The following is a 24,120-nucleotide window of genomic DNA, read 5'->3' on the forward strand; positions in this document are numbered from 1 at the left end:
ACATGCTTGTTACATTGATTATTAAGACACATATTGAAGGTTAACGCAGTTATTTTCAAAAACACTTTGAACATATCACTTCATGGAGAGCTTGTACACACATTTTTTTTGCATTGGTTTATCTCGTTTCCCCCACATTTTTGAGATTTTTGCATTGTAATAAAGCATGTTTTTTTGTGAAAAGTAACAAAGCACTAGGGAGAGGAGTTATCTTCTGAGCGAACTGATGTGTTCTGTGTGAGCTCTGAGCACAATGATGCTGATTCCTTCAATAGCTGTATATGAGCTTCCAAACCCAACATTTCCACTCCATTTTATTTCTTTTACATTAATGTCAAAAGAAAGTTCAAGGCCTTTTTCTGTAGAGAAATCCAAGGACATTGGTGAGCCTATTTTCCAAAATGTGCTAACATTTGATGTCTACTCTTCCTCATAATAAGATAGTCGCTCTAAAACGATCAACAAAATACCAGCAACCGGTGGTCCCTATTCTCCCATTCTTGAGAACACTGTATCTCGTAATTGTTTAACTTGCAGTGGTGAGAGAGGAGGTGCATACTCTTAAAGCAGCACTGTTACCGTCTGGGGACCTTGCAGAATTAGCATTTCCTGTGGGTCCTCCTCCTCAGAAGATCACATGAGAAAAAGTAGTCCCTATTAGGTGAATTTCAAATTATAAAGCCATAGAGAATAAAAGGAACAGAAAAAAAAATGATAAATTTAAAAGCAAAATCTGCAAAGTAATCATGCCGATTTAAGTTATGTAGTAATTCACAAACGGAGGATAACGCACTCACACTTAGGAATCTAGGTGCTTATCATGGTCAGGGTTGGCAAAACCCAGTTTAGTAGATAAAATAAATTAGGTCTAGGCACTCAGGATTTCTGCAGGAAGGCAGATTTCAGCCTACACAGAGGCCTTTATTAAGCATGACTATGCCGCTTTAAATTATGTAGGCACAAGTACTGCAGTTGTAGGGAGTACAACACTAGGAAAAGGATGCCAAGCCTGCATCCAGGACTGAAAAGTTAATAAAATGTATGGCCCAGCACAAGCTTCCTCTGAGCAGTTATGGCTCCCCCCAGTCATCAGATGAGGCTTGATGTAGGGGTAAAACAAACACAGTTTATTAGTAACTCCCCTTTTTATACCTGGATCCAATAGGGGCTCACCCGACGAACAATGAGATTGCACAATACCTGGCCCTTGTGTGTCTGTACCTAACGAGTTCAATGATATGGTCAGACACCCTGGCGCAGAACAATAAAACACCCCAAAATCATAAATTTCTGTACCTACATCACCAAAATTGTGTCACCCCCAGATAGCTCCCCCCTAGACAGGTGCTCAGTCCATAAAGAAATCGGATCGGAGGTGCCTAGCCCAAATAGTGCAGATGATACGTTTTGTAAGTTTTGACTGGGCTGTGAGCATCCTCTGATCCAGCAAGGAGGTTCCAGAGTGCTGGGTGGGAAGTCACTTGCAATGTTTGCATATGGAGTCAGTACATGGAGCTCCCTCGTCCTTGGTTCAATGCCTCACCACCTCCTCTATCATCCCTACAAATAGCATCCTGTTTGGAGGCCCTGGGAGTGAGAGCGACCTTAATGAAGACTGACTCCGAACCGCGGCGGCTCTGCGATCCGATCTGGATTTCCAGGAGGTTTGTAGGTAGCTCCTTGTCAGGCTTGCTGTATCTCTGCAGGTTTTTGAAGTTCCTTGGGCTGCTGTAGGGGTGCGCTAGGTTGGGAGGCACGGCCTAGAAGGGGTATTCGGGTTCGGCCATAGTTCTTTCAGGAGAAGGTGATGGCTGGGAGCCATGTACAAGTCCTGGGTGACTGGGTGGTATGTCATAGGCAAGAAAATACAACTGCCTCCATCTGGAAATCAAGCCGTTTAATTTAAATGGTATTCTGTGGGAAAAAATGTGTCATAATTGATTTCTCACCCCTTCTGGGTGGTATGTTTATTCCTCATTCTCGGGTCCTCTACCAGAGGCCTGGAAGTTTGAGGGTTCTGCGTAGTATCTTAGCTGTTCCTAGAACTGCACTCTTCTGGACATCGATCTCAGATGTCCCACCTGGAATCTGTTGAAGCCACTCCCCCAACTTAGGAGTCACAGCCCCGAGTGCTGCGATCGCAACTGGGACTACTGTTGCCTTCACTTTCCACATCCTTTCTAGTTCTTCTTTCAGTCCTTGGTATTTGTCCACCTGCTCATGTTCCTTCTTCCTGATGTTATAGTCACTGGGTATTGCCACATCCACCACGACTGCAGTCTTCCGTTCCTTGTCTACCACCACGATGTCGGGATAGTTGGCCAGCACTTGCTTGCCTGTCTGGACCTTGAAGTCCCACAGGATCTTAGCTCTGTCATTCTCAACTACCCTTTGTGGTATCTCCCATCTGGACTTAGGCGGGTCCAATTCATAGTCTGTGCAGATGTTTCAGTACACAATACCAGCAACTTGGTTGTGTCTCTCCGTGTATGCTGTTCCTGCTAATATAAATATATATCTCAACATTATTATGCAGCTGTGACATTTAACCCCATCAACATCGATAAAACAAAATATCTGTGTCCTAGACCTAGGCAAAGGCTTCTCATTTACTAGAAAGCAAATAGCAGTGATTTCAAAGCTTACAATAATGGACCAAAATAGTTGGGGGAAAAAAATAAATCCTAAAATTCTGATAAACTGGATTCATTTATTTTTAATTTGACTTTTTTGAACTTACTGTTCAGTAATCAGACCTTGCTGAGTGCTGGAGAAAAATAAATAAACCTTTTATGAAATCTAGAATAAAATTCTATATCATATATAAAAAATACATTTGAAAAAAAAAAAGTGTAATGTTGGTTAGTTAAAGTGTAATGCTCATTATATTTATTACTATTATTGGCTGAGGTAAAGAGTCCATGGCAACCATTCTAAATGCTTCTAGTGTTTTCCACGGACCGATGACGTCACGCACACCTTCAAACCGCCAGAGCGTTTGAGAATATTCGCGAGCTCTCCTTGCTGCGCCCACACAAACACACACACACACAAACGCAAGCACAAGCACAAGCACGAGTCCCTCCGAGCGCTCCCATTGGCCGGGCACGGCCGTCCGCGCGGATCCTCCCGCCCTCCGATACGTCAGTGAAGATTCCAGAGGCTTCTGGAAGGAGCGAGGCGGGCGGCTGGGTATAAAAGGCGCTGTCTGCGGCTCGGCGCTCAGTGCGCTTTGCAGTGTATTTACGCTGTGAATCCTGGAGCCGAGTAAAGCGGACTTAAAGGTATACACTCACCGCTGCCATTCATTGGCCTCCCGTAATGGTAACCTGCAACCTCGCCATCCTTTATAAGTGCCCAGTTTGCAGAGACATCCCTCCTCCTCCAGGGCAGGGTCCCCCGAGGGGTGGCTGTCAGTCTGGCCATCCTGAGAGAATGTCTATGGGACGCGCTGTCCTTCAGCACCATAGAGAGGCGGTCAGTGACGGCTAGAGTGTCGCAGCCTCCTACCTGGGTCTCTGGCAGCTCTCTTGTTGGTTCCCTGGTCTGCATTGGTTGGGTTGGGTTACTGCATGGGGAGATAAATGTACTGGTACTTTAACACTATTTAATTTTATATGATCTCCTAATGCTGGTCATGGTTTAACACTTTGTATTGTAGGATCTTCTAATGGTGGTCATGGTTTAACACTTGGTATTGTAGAATCTTCTAATGGTGGTCATGGTTTAACACTTTGTATTGTAGAATCTTCTAATGGTGGTCATGGTTTAACACTTTGTATTGTAGGATCTTCTAATGGTGGTCATGGTTTAACACTTTGTATTGTAGGATCTTCTAATGGTGGTCATGGTTTTACACTTTGTATTGTAGGATCTCCTAATGGTGGTCATGGTTTAACACTTTGTATTGTAGGATCTTCTAATGGTGGTCATGGTTTAACACTATGTATTGTAGGATCTCCTAATGGTGGTCATGGTTTAACACTTTGTATGGTAGGATCTCCTAATGGTGGTCATGGTTTAACACTTTGTATGGGAGGATCTCCTAATGGTGGTCATTGTTTAACACTTAATATATTATAGGATCACTGTTAATGGTAGTCATCCTTTAGCACTTTGTATGGCAGGGTCTCCTGGTGCTGGTTATCTTTTAACACTTTGTATTGTAGGGTCTTCTAACAGTGTTAATTTTTTTTTTTTTCACCAGACCTGAGATATGGCTTGGCTATGGTACTCTGGGTTATGACTAGGATAGCTGAAGAGATGTGCTAGTAAGACTTTTCTTGTTGACCTGCACAGTATTAGAGGTTGGAGTCCATCAATAATGGTCTGAATTAAGGGGTTACTTCTTTTTTTCATTAATGTAGCCCCTTGATGCTCTTGTTCATGCTCTTACTGTAATCTGTCTAAATAACTGGTTTGGTTTTGTGCCTTGTTAATGCAGGCTGTTATTCTGTGACCATTTACATACAGGCATGTGTTGACATGGTCTTTATCTTCCTACTGTGTGCATTGATATGCTGTGTATAGTGTTTAACTCTTTGTAACCTTGTTATTGGTTACTGCAGCAGCATCTTATTAAGATCTGCATTACCATGGCAGATTGAGCTAAAGCTTTGATTTAGGAATACTTGCCGTTTTTAATCCAAGCTTGGTCTCTTGGCATAAACATTTTGTAGCTTCTAAAAAAATTTTTTACAATCTGAGAGATTTGTGGTGTAACCTATACAATTATATTAACTCTAGCATGGACCGTTTTCTTGCCTTTACGGTCAATGGACATGATTTTCTGAGTAGTTGTGATAGACCTACTTGGCTCATACAAAAACTGAGAATTTTGTTGTGTAAATTCACCTTAAGCTACATGGTGGGGGTGAATGCTTGGCTACTTCATAGTAGCTTCTAGAAGAAGGTAGTTCAAATGTCTTACCAGCAGGAGGCACTATGGCATAACTCTCTATCTGCTCTACAATGCTCTTCATCTAGAATTAGAAGTTCTAGTGATGCAATTAATAAATAATGTGCTATTGCTTATTGATCTAGTTTGGCATTTGGACTTCTGCACTCTGCCTTTGAAGGACCTAATACTTGTGCTTTTTAGCAAATATAACTTCACATAGTTTGTTTCTATTGGCTAACAATTAAAGGGTCCTAAAAACCTGTCAAATCGCTGTACTGTAACAAGCAACATTCCTGCTAACTAGAATGTTCTCTAATATTCTCTTGCATATTCTAGATGCCAGAAGAAGTGAAAACTTCTACCCAGGACCTACAAATGGAGGACGATGAAGTGGAGACGTTTGCTTTCCAGGCTGAAATTGCTCAGCTGATGTCCTTGATTATAAACACATTCTATTCCAATAAAGAGGTCTTCCTTCGAGAAATAATTTCTAACTCTTCTGATGTATGTACATAATGTACTTGTAACCATATGGTTAAGCTTTTTTCTTTTCTACTGTCAAATTTTGACCTTACACTTAACATGTTGACTTCATTTTAGGCTCTGGATAAAATCCGCTATGAGAGTCTGACCGACCCAAGCAAACTGGATTCTGGAAAGGAGCTGAATATTAGCCTGATTCCAAACAAACAGGATCGCAGCCTCACGATTATTGACACTGGCATTGGGATGACCAAAGCAGATCTTATTAACAACCTGGGTACTATTGCCAAGTCTGGAACCAAAGCTTTCATGGAGGCTCTACAAGCAGGGGCTGATATTTCAATGATTGGCCAGTTTGGTGTTGGTTTCTACTCAGCCTACCTTGTTGCAGAGAAAGTTACGGTGATCACCAAGCACAATGATGATGAGCAGTACGCCTGGGAGTCTTCAGCTGGTGGATCATTCACTGTAAAAGTAGACGACAGTAAGACCTTATATTCTTACACTTCTACATTATAGCTATGATTGGACAAAGGGAAGAATAACCTCAAATGCATACTCTAAGCAACAGAACTACAGCTTAATGCAATGGTTCTGGTTCAAAGAGAATGCCCCATCCAATCTGTCATCTGTGAACAATACCTCTTTCAGAAAAAGCAGTGTTTACACTTATATCTGTCAACCTCTAGTGGTTGTCTTGGTTTTGTTTTAAGATGCTGAATGCCTGTTAGTCCACATGAGAACCCTTGTATTTCAGCCAATGGACAAGTGAAGGGTTAATCAGATGAGTTGGTGTCAACATCTAGACTGCAAATGCATGAATGGCTTCTGTAAAAACCTATTACTGTTGTGGATACTCTAAGAATCAAAATCACTACAACTTGAAGTGTCCTTGGTGCCTAAATGCTGTCACTACACTGTCAAACGTAAACACCATCTTGTAGAAACCTATAATTCTAGGCACTTTTAAGTGAAAACTGTTAGTCTTATGACACTTCCGTTATCGGTCCCCTTAGAGAAGCATTTTAATACTGCTTTAAGAATATCTTATTGGCATGGTGCAGCATTTGGACTGAAAACCTAAAGATGTTATCTGAGTGAGAAGCTGCAGCAAGACCAAGACATCTTATGATCTGTCTACAAGGGGCCCTGAAACAAAAATGCTTGAGGAACACAAAGGGACACCATAGCTACCAAAACAAATGTACCTTAATGAATCTAACAGCCTCTTAAATGTTTTTTTTTTTTTTTTTTTAATGCAGAGATTCACTTACATTCGAGGTGTGACTAGGATTGCATAAACACAGTGATTTAACTCCTAAATGGCAGAGAATTGAGCAGTGAGACTGCAGGGGCATGACCCTATACAACAAACTGCTTCATTAAGCTAAATTTGTTTTGGTGCCTACAGTGTTTCTTAATATGTTAACATTAGAAGGTTAATGCAAGGTATTCTCTCCTGCTGCTTTTTGTCATTATCAAGTAATTTATATGGAGTATAACATGAGGTAGAGGCCCTGCTCAAGAGCTTAGATTATAGGATTTCTAGGTTGTATTGAAGCTCTACTGCTTTTAGCTCTCATAAAGTAAACAGTCTTGAATCTGGACTCTTAACAGGTGAGCCACTGGGTCGTGGTACAAAGGTCATCTTGCATTTGAAGGAGGATCAGTCTGAATACTTGGAAGAAAAAAGGATCAAGGAAATTGTGAAGAAGCATTCCCAGTTCATTGGCTACCCCATTACACTCTTTGTAAGTTACTTGTATACCTCTAAGCTCCCCTATAAAAACACTGTTTGCTACAACCTAAAGCTCTAACCTTATGTATCCTCTTTAAGGTGGAAAAGGAACGCGATAAAGAAGTCAGTGATGATGAAGCTGAAGAAGAGAAGGAGGAAAAGAAAGAGGAAGAAAAGGAGGAAACTGAAGATAAACCAGAGATTGAAGATGTTGGATCTGATGAAGAGGAAGATGACAAAAAAGATGGTGACAAGAAGAAAAAGAAAAAGATTAAGGAGAAGTACATTGACGAGGAAGAGCTTAATAAGACAAAACCCATCTGGACTAGGAATCCCGACGATATAACTACTGAGGAGTATGGAGAATTCTACAAAAGCTTGACTAATGATTGGGAGGATCACCTGGCTGTCAAGGTAAATCTCAATTGTAAAATGGTCCGCAGTGCAAGAAGAGTTGCAAGTGCTTGATCAATGTACATGTGATGGCTTAATTTTTTTCTAATACATAACTCTATTGCAGCACTTCTCTGTTGAAGGCCAGCTGGAGTTCAGAGCCCTGCTGTTTGTGCCAAGGAGAGCACCTTTTGACTTGTTTGAGAACCGAAAAAAGAAAAATAACATAAAGTTGTATGTCCGTAGAGTGTTTATTATGGACAACTGTGAGGAGCTCATTCCTGAATATTTGAGTGAGTAAAAATTTTTCATTTTTTTTTTTATTTTATTTTAAAGCACTTGTATCTAGGGTTTAATTTTACTAGCTCATTAAAAGTACTAACTTTATCCTCTACTCATGTCTTAATTAGATTTTATCAGAGGCGTAGTGGATTCTGAGGATCTCCCACTGAACATTTCCAGAGAGATGTTGCAACAGAGTAAAATTTTAAAGGTTATCAGGAAAAACCTGGTAAAAAAATGTCTTGAGCTCTTCACTGAACTATCGGAGGATAAGGAAAACTACAAAAAGTTCTATGAGCAGTTTTCAAAGAACATAAAGGTGAGTAATCAAAACTGTAGCTTCAAACTATTTTGAAGGCTTAAAATAAGATGGTTTAAGGAATTGGTTTATCGGTACACTTCTAAACTGGTATCTTACAGTTTAACGAAACATTCAAAGAATTGTAATAGTTAGGACTTGGTTATGGTGTCAAATATAAGAATTTGCTATAGGTTTGACTTGCCTGGTGTCAGGTGCCAGTCTCTTCCTCTACCTAGTTGGAAGCTCTGAGCCAAGCATGGTTCCATGAACTGGATGAATAGTCAAATGACTTGTCTTAGTGTTTAACAATGGCTCCTAGCGGTAACATCCAGCTGGGAGCAGCACCCAGTGGACCCCAGGTAAAGTCAAACCATTCTGAAACTCTTAATAATTTGGTGTTGCCATGGCACCTAAACTGCTACAGCACGAAGGTCATAACAAGTCTTAATTGTATCCTTTTCAATTCCAGCTTGGTATTCATGAAGACTCTCAAAACCGTAACAAACTCTCAGAACTTCTGCGATTTTATACTTCAGCATCTGCTGATGAAATGGTCTCCCTTAAAGACTACTGCACACGAATGAAAGAGAACCAAAAACATATTTATTACATTACAGGTATGAATAGTGCAGTTGGCAGTTCTAAGCACCACAAACTGTCTTGGTCTCTATCTTAAATTAAAAACCTTGCATCATGGCAACAAACAGTGATTAATATGATTCTCACTTGTTAATCTTCACATCTAATGTGTGAAGGCTGGTTAGACTAAGCCAGCATCAAAGGTTTAAAACCACCATGAGGATCCTTAAAATATATAGCTCTTGGGTGCATGCTGTCCAGCAGTATCAAAGCAACTTAGACCAAAACTGTTTTGAGACAACTTAATTTGGCCTCATGGAGTCTCCACCGGTTTTCTTAAACAGGTGAAACAAAAGAGCAAGTGGCACACTCTGCATTTGTGGAAAGGCTAAGGAAACATGGTCTTGAAGTAATATATATGATTGAACCGATCGATGAGTACTGTGTACAGCAGCTTAAAGAGTTTGAAGGCAAAACACTGGTCTCTGTAACAAAAGAAGGATTGGAACTTCCAGAAGATGAGGAAGAGAAAAAGAAACAGGAGGAAAAGAAATCAACGTTTGAAAACTTGTGCAAAATTATGAAGGACATTCTAGAAAAGAAAGTGGAAAAGGTAGGGATTTAATCAGTTTTTCTCTAATTGGTGTCTCCTTATTTAGAGTGAACATCTGCTAATGCTGATATTTGCATTCTAGGTTGTGGTGTCAAACAGACTTGTCACTTCTCCTTGCTGCATTGTAACAAGCACGTACGGTTGGACGGCAAACATGGAGCGTATCATGAAGGCTCAGGCATTAAGGGACAATTCGACAATGGGTTACATGGCTGCAAAGAAACACCTTGAGATCAACCCAGATCACTCGATAATTGAAACACTACGACAGAAGGCTGACGCTGACAAGAATGACAAGTCTGTAAAGGACTTGGTTATATTGCTATACGACACTGCCCTCCTATCTTCTGGCTTCAGCCTTGAAGACCCACAGACACACTCCAACAGAATCTACAGAATGATTAAACTTGGTTTAGGTAAGTTGAGCTTTTCAACTATATATCGGTGTCTTAAAACTCTGGTTTGTACACATAAACTACTAAAAGTTGAAGTCAATGCTTTTTGATTAAGTCTTGGTCATTCTGTGCTATTAATGTGAAACTCCATGTAAGCAGTCAAAGGGTTACTCTAACAGCCATGATCACTTCAGTGACATGGTGGTTAGCACCTGAATGTGTAATGTTTCATCTTGAAATGCTGCACATGGAGATCTTGACACTGTCAGGGCAAGACGCACCCCAGAACATGTGACTTTGGCAGCCCAGAACTCTGTTCCAGGCTGCCTAATGTCAATTCTGTGCATAAACTGTCTGCACACAAACAAGAACCAAACTCTCCCTTCCCTTTTTGCTCATTAGGAGTCTAATAAAACTCCCTTGCTGGCCTGGAGTGTGCATATGCGCTCTGAGTCAGCAATGTGGTCTAATCCCAGGAATCTGAGAGGCTGTGTTTGGACCTTGGTGCAGCCCCTGTGTCAGAGGGGAATGGAAAAGAACAGATCTTCAAATTTTACTGAAAATTGAAGGGGAGACCTTCCCCATAGTGCCCTGTATGGCATACTGCACTGTAAAGGTCCAATCTCAAAATAGTTATCGTAAAGTTTAACTTTAAAAGGAACCAATCTAGTGGGGGAAGGGGCTATGTTTATGTATTGGGCTTAAAATTTGGTTATGTGCTACTAGCAAGGCATTCAATGTTACTCACCACTACAAGCCGTAGCCTACCCACCAGAGTGATTCTTTAATCACCAGGGCTAGTGTCTCAAATGACTAGTGGAGTGGAAACTGAACCCGATATATAATTATATCCAAACTTTGAAAATTGTCAAGCAATCATAACCTTAAAGTCTTACTTGCCCTCTAGGTATTGATGAAGATGATTCTACAACTGAAGAGTTAAATCAACCAGTAACAGAAGAAATGCCTCCCCTTGAAGGAGATGAAGACTCCTCTAGAATGGAGGAAGTCGACTGAACTAAATTAAACGTTCCATGTTAATCTAAACGGGTTAGCCATTTCTGTACTTCCTGTTAAGGAAGCTTGCTATATGCATTCCAGATATTTATAGTGTCTTTTTATTTTTTTTATTTTTTTTGTTGAATTGCACTGTTTAAATAAAACTATAAATAAAAAATGCAATGTTGAAGAAATTCTCTGCTTTCATGTGACAATCTTCACATAACTTTCCCTGAGAATTGAATGATTTGTATTAATGTATCAAAGTAAATCTAATCAAATCTCTGAAGAGATGCTGATTGATGCAGTGTTTTAGCCTCCCAACACTTTCCTATGGGAAACTTTTGGATTGGTGTTTATAAATTCTGATTTCCACAAAGGTGGCTTGTGGCAGGCCAGCACAGGCACACAGTGCTGGAATAAAGGGACCTTTTCTACTTAAGGGTCTGTGGGGCTAAAGAGTGTAACTCTATAGGGTCAGGAATACACACTTGTACCTATAAATGTTTTATTATAAAAAGGCAATAAAACTCAGCAAAATGCTTTCCTCATAGGGGTTAGGACTGCATAAGTAGAAAACAGTGACTTGGCTCCTACAGTCATGGAGGATAGAGTACATTTATGCTTTTACATATCAATATATATTAATTTGTTCCTTGGCAGGTCTTAAAATTGGGTAAATACAACCTCACAGGAATGATTTATTTAACAAACCTACAGCAAAAATTGAGAAGCCATGGGTTAAGGCTTTCCAGACAATTTAAAGTATAAATCTACATTGAGATTATTCAAGATCATTGCAAATCTTGCAGCAGTGGACATCCCAGCAAATTCACCCCAAGGTCAGACTGCAATGCTCAGAGAAATTGCAACGTTACAGCTCACTCTACAGGTTTCAGCATGTTAAAAGTCAATGACTTTACAATTAGACATAATAAGTATGGTTTGTTGGAAGGGTTGCCAGGATTTCGCCTCTTCTATCAAAACATGGCAGCACTGCTTTGGTTTGCAAAGTTGCATCTGAACAAACCACAAGACTTCTGGAAGGATCCTTTGGACAGACAAAACCAGGAGATATTTTGCCATAATGCACAGCGTCACATTTGGTGACAACCGCACAAACCCGGCCATTGTCAAGCGTGGTGGTGGGGGTAATGATGTGGGCATGTTTTACAGCCACAGGTCCTGGGAACCTTGCAGTGATCGAGTTGATCATAAAAACCTCTGTATACCAAAGTATTCTAGAGTTAAATGTGAGGCCATCTGTCCAACAGCTAAAGCATGGCAGAAATTGGGTCATGCAACAGGACAATGACTCCTAGCACAAAGCAAAGTCTACAACAGAATAGCTGAAAGAAAAGAATCAAGGTTTTGCAATGGCCCACCCAAGTCTAGACATGACCTGACCTGAAATGCTGTGGCAGGACCTTAAAAGAGTTTTGCATACACCGTTTGAGGTTTGCTGCAATTTGAAGTAATTTTGTAAAGAGTTGGCCAAAATTCCTCCAACCATGTGAGAGACTGATAGTCATACAGAAAACCATTGCAATGTTATTTTTTTTTATAATAGGTGGTTCTTCAAGTTATTGAAATATGGTTCTCAGAAATCAGCACTTTTATAAACTGGGGTTAACCCAGGGTACTAATCACCCATAAAGTACTTCAGCAAGCTGAGGTGCTATTGGTGTGGAGTGGTTCTTTAAATGTAGAACATACTGTATTTGCCAATGGAACACATACCATTTCTGTGGACACTAGACTGGATATTACAGTCCTGTCAAAATTCAAGTATTGTAATCTTATTGATATCCTGTGCAATCCCAAGATGCACATTCTTTCACTTGCCCCTTTGGAGAATCTAAGGGGAGGTGAGCCGTGAAATAAAAATTCTGAAACATGGGATCCTTGTTTCTGTTCTGTGTTATAAATATGTACCAGATCAAAACAATCAGACATTGTAGAAATGCCACACAGCTTTAGTTTAGTATGAATCAAAGTCAGGTCAGCTACACTAACCTATGTCTTATCCCCAGGTCACAGATTATTGAATAATCAATAAGTGTTTATTTCCCCCTCCCAGTGGAATGATATTTTTTGGAACCTGCACCACAGTTCAGCAATTTTGACCTAAAACTTGCATCTTTATTAGTTTTTCCACGAATTTCACTTTGATATAACCTAGATGCATATTTACAAAACCCATCTAGCCTCCCTTAAAGGGACATGCATCATTTGACTTTTTTTTTTATTTTTTATTTTTTTTTAAAACCACCAAGCAAACACTTTTACACAAATATGAAAACAAAAATAAATCAACAAACTTTGAGAAGTAGTAATCATCATTTATAAAGCCTGCTCTGCGTGATCACACTGATCCAACTCCATCTCCCCTCCCCATGTCAGAATGTTGCAAGCTGAAGATACCTAAATGCACATGTGTGAATCTGACAGGCATGCCCAACAGTTTTCCATCATTCCTAGGGATAGGGCCCTGATTGGTTAGATCAGTGTCCTCCTTGGAGTTAGTGAGAAAAGCATAGGAAAGAAGAAACATGTCATTGGAGTGGGGGGAGGGGGAAAATCGTGTTTACCTGCTATTTATCAGGTAAATAGTTGTCTTAATGTGATGCATGTCCCTTTAATGTAGAAAGGTCCATTAGTGGTACAATAATTAGTTCTTACTTAGGACCATACCATACTATGTAGGACTTGTCCACTAAGGGAGGACCAGCATGTTCATTTTGAGTAATCTTGTTCCTAGCTTTATACAGGATCTGGCCACTAGGGGGCACACCATCGATTAGCAGGATGAGTTGGGAACTCTTCTGTTCACATTGAGCAAGCTAGTTCCCTTACTCAGAATGGACAAAGTCCATCTGTGGGATGGGAACTAATCAAAACCAAATTAAGTTCCCATATTACTAACGGACCTTTCTATATAACTACTACCAGGAATAGATATGGCGAACACTAGAAGTTGAATAACCAAAATGTTGAAATATTATTATTTATATTATATTATTATATTATTTATTATATAGCCCCCCCACCTGCTGGGTATGGATGACCTGACACGGAGAAATGAGTGGAACAGGTTGAGACAACCAGCGACAGTTCTACAGGTAATTCAATCACACCATCACCATACTATAGGCCCAGTTGCTAATTTTAATTATCGCGAGCAGCTGACTGCTTACTATTTAGTAGACATGCCCCCCACCTACAGCATAGGCTACTAGGTTATGCAGTAGGCAAATATTGCTTAAAATAATCATCCACTTGAAAACAAATCCTGTGTAAGATAATGTGTATCCTACCAGAGGAACTCAACAAATCAGTGTTTGATAAATATTGCAGATCCTACACTTTACAGAGGGGTTACATGCAAAAAGCACAGAATTTTAAACCAGGCCAAAATGCGTCCAGTCGAATGGCGCAGATTTGGATAGGTTAAGCAATTTGGCTGTAGTAAATATAATAACGGCTGTAATAAATATGATGAATGCCAATCTGGTCAGAGCTTTCACAGAATTTTGTCCACCCAAACAAAAGTCTGTCTGTAAATAATAGACCTGAGAGAATGCAAAAGATAGAGTGAGTTAGTGTGAAGATAGAGAGTGTGAGGAAAAGGCAGAGCGTGAGTGAATGTGAGAGAGCTAGACTGACAGAGTGAGTGGGAGAAAAACAGTGAGCAGAGTAGATAATGTGAGTGAGACAGAGTCTGTGCTAAAGATTGACAGATCAGGTACTGCCTCACTCTCTCCCACACTCATTGATCTGTCACTCATACATAGTGACTGCCTCACACTCTCACTGATCTGTCACTCGTACATAGTGAGTGCCTCACTCTCTCACTGATCTGTCACTCATACATAGTGACTGCCTCACACTCTCACTGATCTGTCAATCATACATAGTGAGTGCCTCACACTCTCACTGATCTGTCACTCATACATAGTGACTGCCTCACACTCTCACTGATCTGTCACTCATACATAGTGACTGCCAAACACTCTCACTGATCTGTCACTCATACATAGTGACTGTCAAACACTCTCACTGATCTGTCACTCATGCATAGTGACTGCCTCACACTCTCACTGATCTGTCACTCATACATGGTGATGATACCGGAGAAACTGACGGAAGCGAAGCACAGAGAGATGGACACAGGTTTCTTCAGGAAGGAAGAGATTCTTTATTGGATCACCGATCGGGACTCAGAGGGACTAACGTCACCAAAATACAGCAAGTTCTGAGCCCCGGACAATAGTGCAGGCTCCTTATATAGGCACATAACTCCTCCCATATTAAGCTCCACCCGCACATTCTCTTGACCAATCAATACAAACAAGAATTAACTTCCTGCTTGACCGCATGGCTTGTCCAGCACAATGGAGGAGGGGAATACTACATCCTGTATTCTTGCACATGCTCCGTACACTACTGATCGTATCTTGCCTCGTGCAACCAACTGATCGATACGTCAGCATATGCACGTACACATGCCACGTGGTAATCTCGGCCTACTAAATTTATTTTTACCGAGATTCCACCACATTCCCCCCTTTGATGCCTCTTGATATTTCACAATTACTTGAGGCATCACTTAACCTTGGTTTGCATACACCGCAAGTTACCTTGAACCAGACCAGACTTATCTTATGATGTGAATCTTCAACACTCATCTTCCTGCATTGGTTCTCCCTGATCTAGAGCCTCATATTTATAAATCGCCATTATCTGTGCAGCAGCCTTCCTCTCTGCTATATTTTCTATCAGGCTTTGCACAGACCGAACTACTAAGGGTATAAGACACGGCAGGAGTAGACACAACATTAAAATCAGTAGGACTCCACCTACCACTGCCTTAAGCCCTCCAAACCACTCATACCAGCTACCAAACCAACTACTTGGATTATACCCTTTCCATACCTGAGTAGGCACATGCGCTAGTTTAACCATATGGCTAGTAAGCTCAGCTATTGCTTGTCCTTCGTCATCTATTTGAAGACAGCAATTGCTCAGGTTAAACTTCCCACATACACCTCCCTCTACTGCCAAAAGGTAATCCAAGGCTAATCTATTTTGGTAGACTGCTGTCCTCATCCTGGTATTATGCTTCGCTAGAAGATTGAGCGCTTGTGATGTCTCGTTAGTAATAATCTCAACCACCGCCTGTAATCTTATAATACGGTTGAGCATATAAATAGGGGTTCTATAACCAAAGGTACCATCTTCTGCCCACGTGGCTGGCCCATAATAATCTATAATACGCTGGGGAGGCCATTCATTATCTTCCCAGGCGCCTATCTCTATGGGTCCCCTTTTCTTCCTATGATTCACATCATATACTTTAACACCTAAAGTCTCACCTGTTTCAATAGGTAACAAGAAGAAGGATGGTTTGAGCATACCCAACACACATGCCCCTTCCCAGTCCTGTGGCAACTCCGAATAGGCTTTCTTACCACAGATCCAGTACAAATTTGCTGGGGCTCTCCAGGTAGATGTGATGGATAGATCAAACCACACATCCTTTAAATTGGCGTATCTAGCAAACGGGTTAGATGGTTCTGAGACATTTGAAGCCGACCACCAAGTTGTATTCTTTGTATCATCATCATAAGCTTTTTGCCCTAGACAAGTTAATTCTCCTACAGAAGTATTATACATTATTCCTTTCCTTGCTATGCAAACATAACCTATGATGGAGGTCTTTAATCTCCACTCAGATTTACCTCTAACACTCATATGATAATCGGCTTGTGTAGATATTAATTGGTCAACTGCCTCAGAACCGGACATTACCTCCTTTGCTTCCCAAGGCCATTGGTCTCCCATGTTAGTACCTCCACACACATAGCAGTTGGTAACATTAAGACTACCGGCAATACTTTCGGCTAAATCAATGAACAGGTTTTTAGCATTATGGGGGATCTTATTATCTATACTCATCTCTTCATAAAAGGAATGGTATACTTGATGAGTTTGGGAGGATACCGTATCAGTCTCTATCCCTATAAACAATATTGTCCCAGGATCTAAACCCGTCCCATATATTTGAAACCCAAATAAATTGCCATACTTGTCTAAGAACTTGTCGGGGTTATTTATAAGTATATGGACTGGATTGCATTCCATAGACTTACAATATGGGCTGGTAGGCAACTTAGTCACTATCATGTCCTTGTCTACTGTCTGTCCCCAAGTTGCCCACCCCACACAAGACCAATATGGGCAAAAGTTATAATCTCTATTTGGGCATCTAGGACTCACATATTTATTTTTACTACTGGGACAAATATATTTATCGTTAGACCCATACGTCCTCTCCCATCTAAGATCCCCACATACATTCCACGGCTTTCTACCACTTGATATCGCCTTACACGCATCAAATAGCAAAACACCCGAAGAATATACGGATTCTAATACTGTCTTGTTAATTAGGGTCCCCTGAGGATCTCCATTCCTGAGAGTCAACCAAATTGTACGGGGTTGATACTCTGGACTGAAGCACTTAGGTTCTCCTACTCCTAAATGGCACACACTATATTCTATATTTTGGTATCTACATCTTGATACATCTCCTTTACACTCGTATTGTGAATGCCAAATTAGGGTTTGGGAAATATGGTTACCTGAGGCAAAAGAAGGCATCTTTGAGGTCTAAGACTGTAAAGTAAGTAGCCCCGCCCGGAATTAAAGCAAGCAGGTTATATGGATTGGGTACAACTGGATGTATACTAACAACCGCATCATTGACTGCTCTCAAGTCCTGCACAGGTCGATACTCATCTGTACCGGGCTTTTGAACAGGCAGCAATGGGGTGTTCCAGGGGGAAGTACAGAATTTTAGGATACCATACCGTATGAACTTATCCAGATAAGATTGGATATTCTTCTTAGCCTTCTGCGGGATGTGATATTGTCTTAGGCTCACTGGATAAACCCCAAGTTTTAGTTCAATTTTAATAGGTGGAATATTGCGGGCCAGTCCTGGTGGGTTGTTCTCTGCCCAAACTCCTGGTATGTTGAATAAGGACTCATCACTCCTAGGGTTTTGGCTAGTCAACGCTGTATAAAGTCGCCACTCTTCTTCCTTTGGTACGGATAATGTCATAATACCTGAAGGTCCATTAAACTTTAAGGATGTTGTTCCATTTGGTAGGAACGTAATCTGCGCTTGTAATTTAGATAGCATATCACGTCCCAGCAATTGGACTGGACATTCAGGCATATAAAGGAATTGATGTTTTACTACGTGGCCTCCCAATGTACAGAGTCGACTTTTAAGAACCGGTTTTTCAGCACTTCTTCCAGTTGCTCCTATTACAGTAATAGTCCTTCCAGATGGAGGAGCAACTAGATTAGTCACCACTGAATGTTCAGCACCAGTGTCGATCATGAACGCACTCCTTTTTCCCCCTATTGATACATCGACCATAGGCTCCGCTCGACCAAGGGGGATGGAGCCCGGTCGGTATCAATAGTCCTCCATGACCGTGTCAGCCAATCCTACAAAGTCCCTGCCTTCTCTATCGCGGGACCTTTGCGCTGCTGGGAAATACCTATCTTCCCTAACACTTCCTCTGTTCCCATTGCTCCCTCTATTACCATTGCTCCCTCCGGGGCCTCCTCTACCTCTCGCTCTGCCTCTAAAGTTTCCATAACCTGTCCTAGGTCTGTCTCTCTCACACTGTTCTCTTCGCGGACACTCATTTCTCCAATGCCCTTCTTCCCTACAGTATGCGCACTGATTTCTACTTAGAGGTTCCTCATTCCACTTACTATCGCCTCTATCTGGGCCCCGTCTATCTACGCCTGCGATCGCTACCGCTAACATATCTGCCTTTCTACGCATCTTGCGCTCTTCCTCTTTCTTACTTTCTGTTTCCCTGTTCATGTATACTTTATTCGCTACCTCCATTAGTTGGGTGATAGACATACCTGCAAACCCTTCTAACTTCTGTAGCTTTCGCTTAATATCTCCGTAAGCTTGGCTGACAAAGGCGGAGTTCACCATTCGGGAATTATCTGCGTCTTCCGGATTAAAGGGGGTATACAAGCGGTATGCCTCCAATAATCGGTCATAAAAGACACTGGGCGCTTCATCACTTTTCTGAATCACCTCAACTGTCTTCGACATATTAATGGCTTTCTTTCCTCCAGCTTTCATGCCAGCAATTATAGCGTCTCTATAGGCTCTGAGTTGAACCATATCAGCACCATTTACATTCCAGTCGGGATCGGTGTTAGGATAATGTGTTGCGGCCCATGCTGATGGATTGGCTTGATTCAAAGCACGGGCTTTATCCTCTAGCGCTTTAATGGCCGCTTGATTAATTCTTGTCCTTTCCTCATTATTGAACAAAGTCATTAATAACTGCTGGCAATCAGCCCATGTCGGGTTATGTGTCTGAACTATTGAGGTGAACAGATCAGTCATAGCTTGTGGTTTCTCAGTATACGAGGAATTGTGGGTCTTCCAATTCAAGAGATCGGTTGTCGTGAACGGGACATATACGAAGACTGGGTCAGCATGTGCCATTTGACCTGCGGCATCGATATAGGCTGACCCGGGATTCAGACGAAGAGGCATCTGATAATGTTTTAATTGTTGGGTACCGGTCAGTTGTCGGGTTAGTATGGGGCTACGTGGAGGGGCGTCAGTTAGAGGTTCCGGTCGGGGGGTAATAAAACATGAGGGTGTGGGAGCTTGGTTTTGGGAAAAGGTAGTAAATAAAACACTTCGAGCCGAGCTAGAAGAAGCTTGACCGGAAGTCTGAAGTGGCGCCAAATCAGGATATTCAGATCTAATGGGGGTTGGCTCTGGTTCCGGAAGGGGAGATTTAGTACGAGAGGGGGTGGATTCTGTACTGGAGGAGGAAGCGGAAGTAGATGAGGGCAATGGGGGAAGGGGTGCAGGACTTCCTGCATTTGCGTCACTTCCTCTTAACGGAAAGTAAGGGGGCGGCAAAGGGATCTCGGACTCAGGGGGCGTGTCCAAAATGGGCCTAACACCAGTCCTAGTGGACAAACAAGTCCTAGCCACCATGAGGCGACATTGCTCCTCGTGGCATGTCTGAATCCATTTTGGCGAGTCATTTACGGCCTGTCTCCAACAATCAATATAAGGAAACTGCCCGTAAAGTTCAGGCCTACCCGATACAGCCACGTGTAAGCGCTGTACCAGAGTTGGATCCAAACTGCCACGTGGCGGCCATGCTGCAACCAAAGTAGGCCACTCCCTAGTACACAAAGTGACCAAACGTACAGGAGACATTTTAACCCCAAAATCACATGTCTTGAATCCCTTTTTAAAATTCTTCACCATACAACCTAAGGGATCCGGAATCGTTGACTGCGACGCGCCCATACTTATCAATGGAACGTCGTTGACAACGAATACTATGCACGCGTACTATTCAACAATCACACCCGTTTCCTCTGGCAACAGCACCACGTGGTACAGTTACCAAGTGAAACGTACACAATAACACAATAAACACTCAGGGAATTCCCGTACACACACAGCTGTTACACCAGTCACTAGATAATCAATATTATGCCCTTTGGCGAAACTATACAGTCACCCACGCTATAATTCTCTATATACAAATTACCCGTCTATAACACACCCCAGTAACATCGTCTTTTACAAATAGCGGTTACAGTACGGTTAGCATAGGTCAAAGCACAATTTAAGGTCACAATACAATTATTAGTGGTTATGGTGTTAAACATGCAATAGACGACAATGATTAGTACTTATATACAGTGTCAGTAAATATACAGGGTTATGGTACCGTGCACTATGATACAGCAACACACTATTTTTTTTTTTTTTTGTAAATATATTTTTTATTGGGTAGTTTTCATATTATGTGGTATTATGCAGTGCGGACACGCAGGTCCCAATAACAACTTGTCAAGGGTTTAAAAGGGTTAGACAGTTTGAGAAAGTGGGGTAGTTGAACACGTGAACATGTAGTGGTGACGCGCAGGTCACAGTGTAGCGACAATAGTAGTAACTAGTTGGACTCGCAGGTCCCATGTAACAGACATGTACATTTTTTTTTTTTTTTTTTTCTCGTTGTATCCCTTTCTTTTTTTTTTTTTTTTTTTTATCTTTATGATAATAAAGCTTAACATTAGGATATAATATAAATAAGACTGGGATTAAGTGGTTTGGCGGTGGTATGTAGTGCTCATTCCAGTGTATCACAGATCCCCATTACAACATGTCTCTGATAACTTCTAGTAATTTTCGCTTCTGATGAAGGTAACGTTGCATCGGTATGGTAACTAGTTAAACTGTACTCACTAGGAGTTTTTGAGTGTAAGCGATCAAATCAAATTGTATTTCACAGGGGGGGGGGGAGGAAAAAGGGGGGGGGGGGGAGGGGGGGGGGGTGTTGTCGGGCGCTGGCTAGCGGCAGTTATCATGTATCTGAGGGAGATGTACCCTATGTAGATATTGCTGGGGTGCGGGTAACCGCGCCTGTTCCGTGGCATCGTCAGTTTGGGTGTAATGGGGGTTATAGTGTAACAGCCTGGTATCGTCTTCTGATAATGCCCGTGTGTACGGTGAGGTTTGATCGGTGTGTGTGTGTGGTTGCTTGTGTGTGTTAGATCGGAGAGGGTGTGGGGGGGAGGGGGGGGGGGGTGTGAGGTGGGGGGGGGGGAGGGGGGAGGATGCTGCCAAATCCCCCCAGGGCGTGCCCATGTCCCCCTCCCAGTCTCTCGACCCATTTCCCCTCAGTGGGTACGATCGTCCCTGCCATCATTTAGGCCGTGTATAGTATCCAGGGTGTCCAGCATGTAATGTGTTTTTCGTATCTCCCCTGTAGTTCCGCGATTTTGGCTTCTGCTGTCCTAATGTCTTCCACCTTTCGCTTCCAGTGTTCCAGTGTGGGTGGAGTCACCGACTTCCAGTGTAGAGGTATGAGAGTCTTAGCCGCGTTGAGCAAGTGTCTCAAGATTGATCTCCTGTAGGCCGGCACTGGGAGTTCCGTGTGGTGTAGGAGTGCTGCCTCTATAGTCAGCTGTGTTGGCTCGTCCAGGATTTCTTTTATTTCGTGCTCAACACTGGTCCAGAACGGTTTGATCTTAGCGCAGTCCCACCATATGTGTCGTAGGGTACCAGGGTCTTCGCCGCATCTCCAGCAGGTGTTAGGGATCGTTGGGTTATAGCGGTGTATCAGACTCGGTGTGCGATACCAGTGGGATAGAAGCTTGTAGTTTGTTTCTTGGTGGTGCGAGCTGGATGTGCTTTTGTGTTGTAGAAGCAGTATTTTTTCCCATTGTTCGGTTGTGAACGTAGTCCCTGTCCAGTCTTCCCATTGCTGTTTGTAGAGAGAGTTGTGGGTTCGATGTCCCGTTACTAGTTTTTGGTACATGGTTGATACCCTACTGTCCGTTTCTGGCGTCTGCGTGCAGAGACTCTCGAACCAAGTTAGGTCCCTGTGTAGTGATCCTCTGTGCGGCATGTTGTGGTAGTAGTGTGTGAGTTGGGCGTAGTGGAATTGGTGCATAAGCGTTGGTGGGCCCATCGTCGCGATGTCCCTGAGCTGGCGTATTCCCGAATTATGAAGGACCGCGTGGATTGGGATATATCCGGCTTGATCAGCCATCGGCCAGGCACTTGGTGGCAAGTTGTCTCCTAGGTTCGGGTTGTACGTGATTGGTATGAGGGGGCTAGGTTTGGGTGAGATGTTTTTGTCCTTCCTCAGGGTGGTCCAGTGTGTTAGGGTGTGCGCGATAGGCGAGTCGGCTTCCAGGGCCGGTTGTGTTCCTGCGTCCTTGTGCCAGACAAGCGTGTGTAGTTGTTTGTCCACCGTTTCCCTCCATAGTGTCACCCATCTTTTGTGTGGTGAGTCTGTGTGTAGTTCCTTGATCCTCTGTAGGATTGTTGCCTGATGATATTTTCTGATATCTGGTAGTGCCAATCCACCCCAGGTCCTGGGGAGGCAGAGTTTGTCATAGCTGACTCTCGCTTTTTCTCCCCGCCATACATATCGGATGAGCGCTGTTTTTAGGGTTGTGAAGAATGTTTGCGGGACTGTCTGCGGGGTCGTCTGAAGGACGTACAGTATCCGTGGGAGGACGTTCATTTTTATGACTGCGATCCTCCCCAACCAGGATATGTGGGGATAGTTCCATCGTTTAAGGTCCGCTAGGATGGTAGCCAGGAGCGGGGCGTGGTTATGGGTATAGACCTCTTTAGTCGCGTCTGGTATCCACAGTCCGAGGTATCTCATTTTGTCCTTACACCAGTGGAAAGGAAACCTGCTGATTATATTGTCGCAATCTGCTTTCGGGGTCGTGACGTTCAGGATGTCGCATTTGGGGAGGTTTAGTTTGAGTCCAGATAGTCTGCCGTACCTGTCGAACTCGGTCATGAGCTTGGGGAGTGAGTCTACTGGACTATCCAGGAAGAAGAGCATATCATCCGCATATGCGGCTACTTTATGTTCGCTTGTTTTGTGCCGGAAGCCCATGATCTGCTCGTTTCTCCTTATGTACTCCAGCAGTGGTTCCAGGGTGAGTGCGAATATCAGGGGTGACAGTGGACAGCCCTGTCTCGTGCCGTTTCTAATGTTGAAGCTTTCGGAGAGTGCCCCGTTAACCCTGATTCGAGCTGTAGGTTGACTGTAGAGAGCCGAGATCCATGTGAGCATGCCCGCGCCCATTCCCGTCCTTCGTAGGGTTTCTGTCATGAAGTCCCAGTCGACTCTATCGAATGCTTTCTCGGCATCCGTAGAAAGCAGTAACAGTTTGGTTGACGAGTGCTTGGCTAGGTGCTGGATGGTAAACAGTCGTAATGTACTGTCCCGAGCCTCCCGTCCCGGAATGAATCCTGTTTGGTCGGGGTGTACTAATCTGGGCATGTGAGGATGGATCCTCATCGCTAAGATCTTGGAGAATAATTTAATGTCCGTGTTAAGGAGAGAAATCGGGCGGTAGTTTCCCACCTGCTCAGTATCCTTGCCCGGTTTGGGGATCACTGTTATGGTTGCCGCCAGGGCCTCTCTGTGAAAGGTGTGTCCGTCTTTTATCCCGTTGAGAGCCTCAGTGAGGTGCGGTATTAGGATGTGTCCATACTGTTTGAGGTATTCCACTGGGTAGCCATCAGGGCCTGGAGCTTTCCCGGATTTGGTCGTCTTCAGGGCTCGGCGTACCTCCTCCTCCGTGATGGGTGCGTCCAGATCTTCAGCTTCTAATGGTGTTAACGTGTCTCGAGGCAGGTTGTCGAGGTAGTTCCTGATATCGGTCCGTCTTGCGGCTATATCCGGTTCGGTGTCTCCTTCGCGGACGTTATATAGACCTGTGTAGAATCGCTTGAAAGTATCAGCTATTTCTTCCGGGAATTGTGTCGATGTTCCCATTGCTGTTCGTAGGGTGTGTACTTGCGCTTTCCCTTGCGTACCC

General features: G+C 42.8%; 1 protein-coding gene across 1 annotated transcript; it reads left to right on the plus strand.

Moving 5' to 3' along the window:
• Nucleotides 1-3,574: 3,574 nt before the first annotated feature.
• On the plus strand, nt 3,575-10,877 carry LOC134583066 (heat shock protein HSP 90-alpha). Its single transcript, XM_063439821.1, has 11 exons — nt 3,575-3,586; nt 5,237-5,404; nt 5,501-5,867; nt 7,001-7,134; nt 7,221-7,535; nt 7,642-7,807; nt 7,925-8,115; nt 8,567-8,714; nt 9,021-9,289; nt 9,372-9,705; nt 10,592-10,877. The coding sequence occupies exons 2-11, from the start codon at nt 5,237-5,239 to the stop codon at nt 10,699-10,701; spliced, it is 2,202 nt and encodes a 733-aa protein (XP_063295891.1). The 5' UTR covers nt 3,575-3,586; the 3' UTR covers nt 10,702-10,877.
• The last annotated feature ends 13,243 nt before the right edge of the window (nt 10,878-24,120 follow it).

This window comes from Pelobates fuscus, chromosome 13 (assembly GCF_036172605.1).
Source record: "Pelobates fuscus isolate aPelFus1 chromosome 13, aPelFus1.pri, whole genome shotgun sequence".
NCBI classification, from domain to species: Eukaryota; Metazoa; Chordata; class Amphibia; order Anura; family Pelobatidae; genus Pelobates; species Pelobates fuscus.

What these genes read in the sequence shown, in the direction of transcription:
- LOC134583066 (XM_063439821.1), top strand. Translation starts at nt 5,237, where the DNA reads ATGCCAGAAGAAGTGAAAACTTCTACCCAGGACCTACAAATGGAGGAC. An exon ending in ACATATTTATTACATTACAG is followed by an intron (nt 8,715 to 9,020) that starts GTATGAATAGTG and finishes TTTCTTAAACAG; the next exon opens with GTGAAACAAAAGAGCAAGTG. An exon ending in AATGATTAAACTTGGTTTAG is followed by an intron (nt 9,706 to 10,591) that starts GTAAGTTGAGCT and finishes CTTGCCCTCTAG; the next exon opens with GTATTGATGAAGATGATTCT.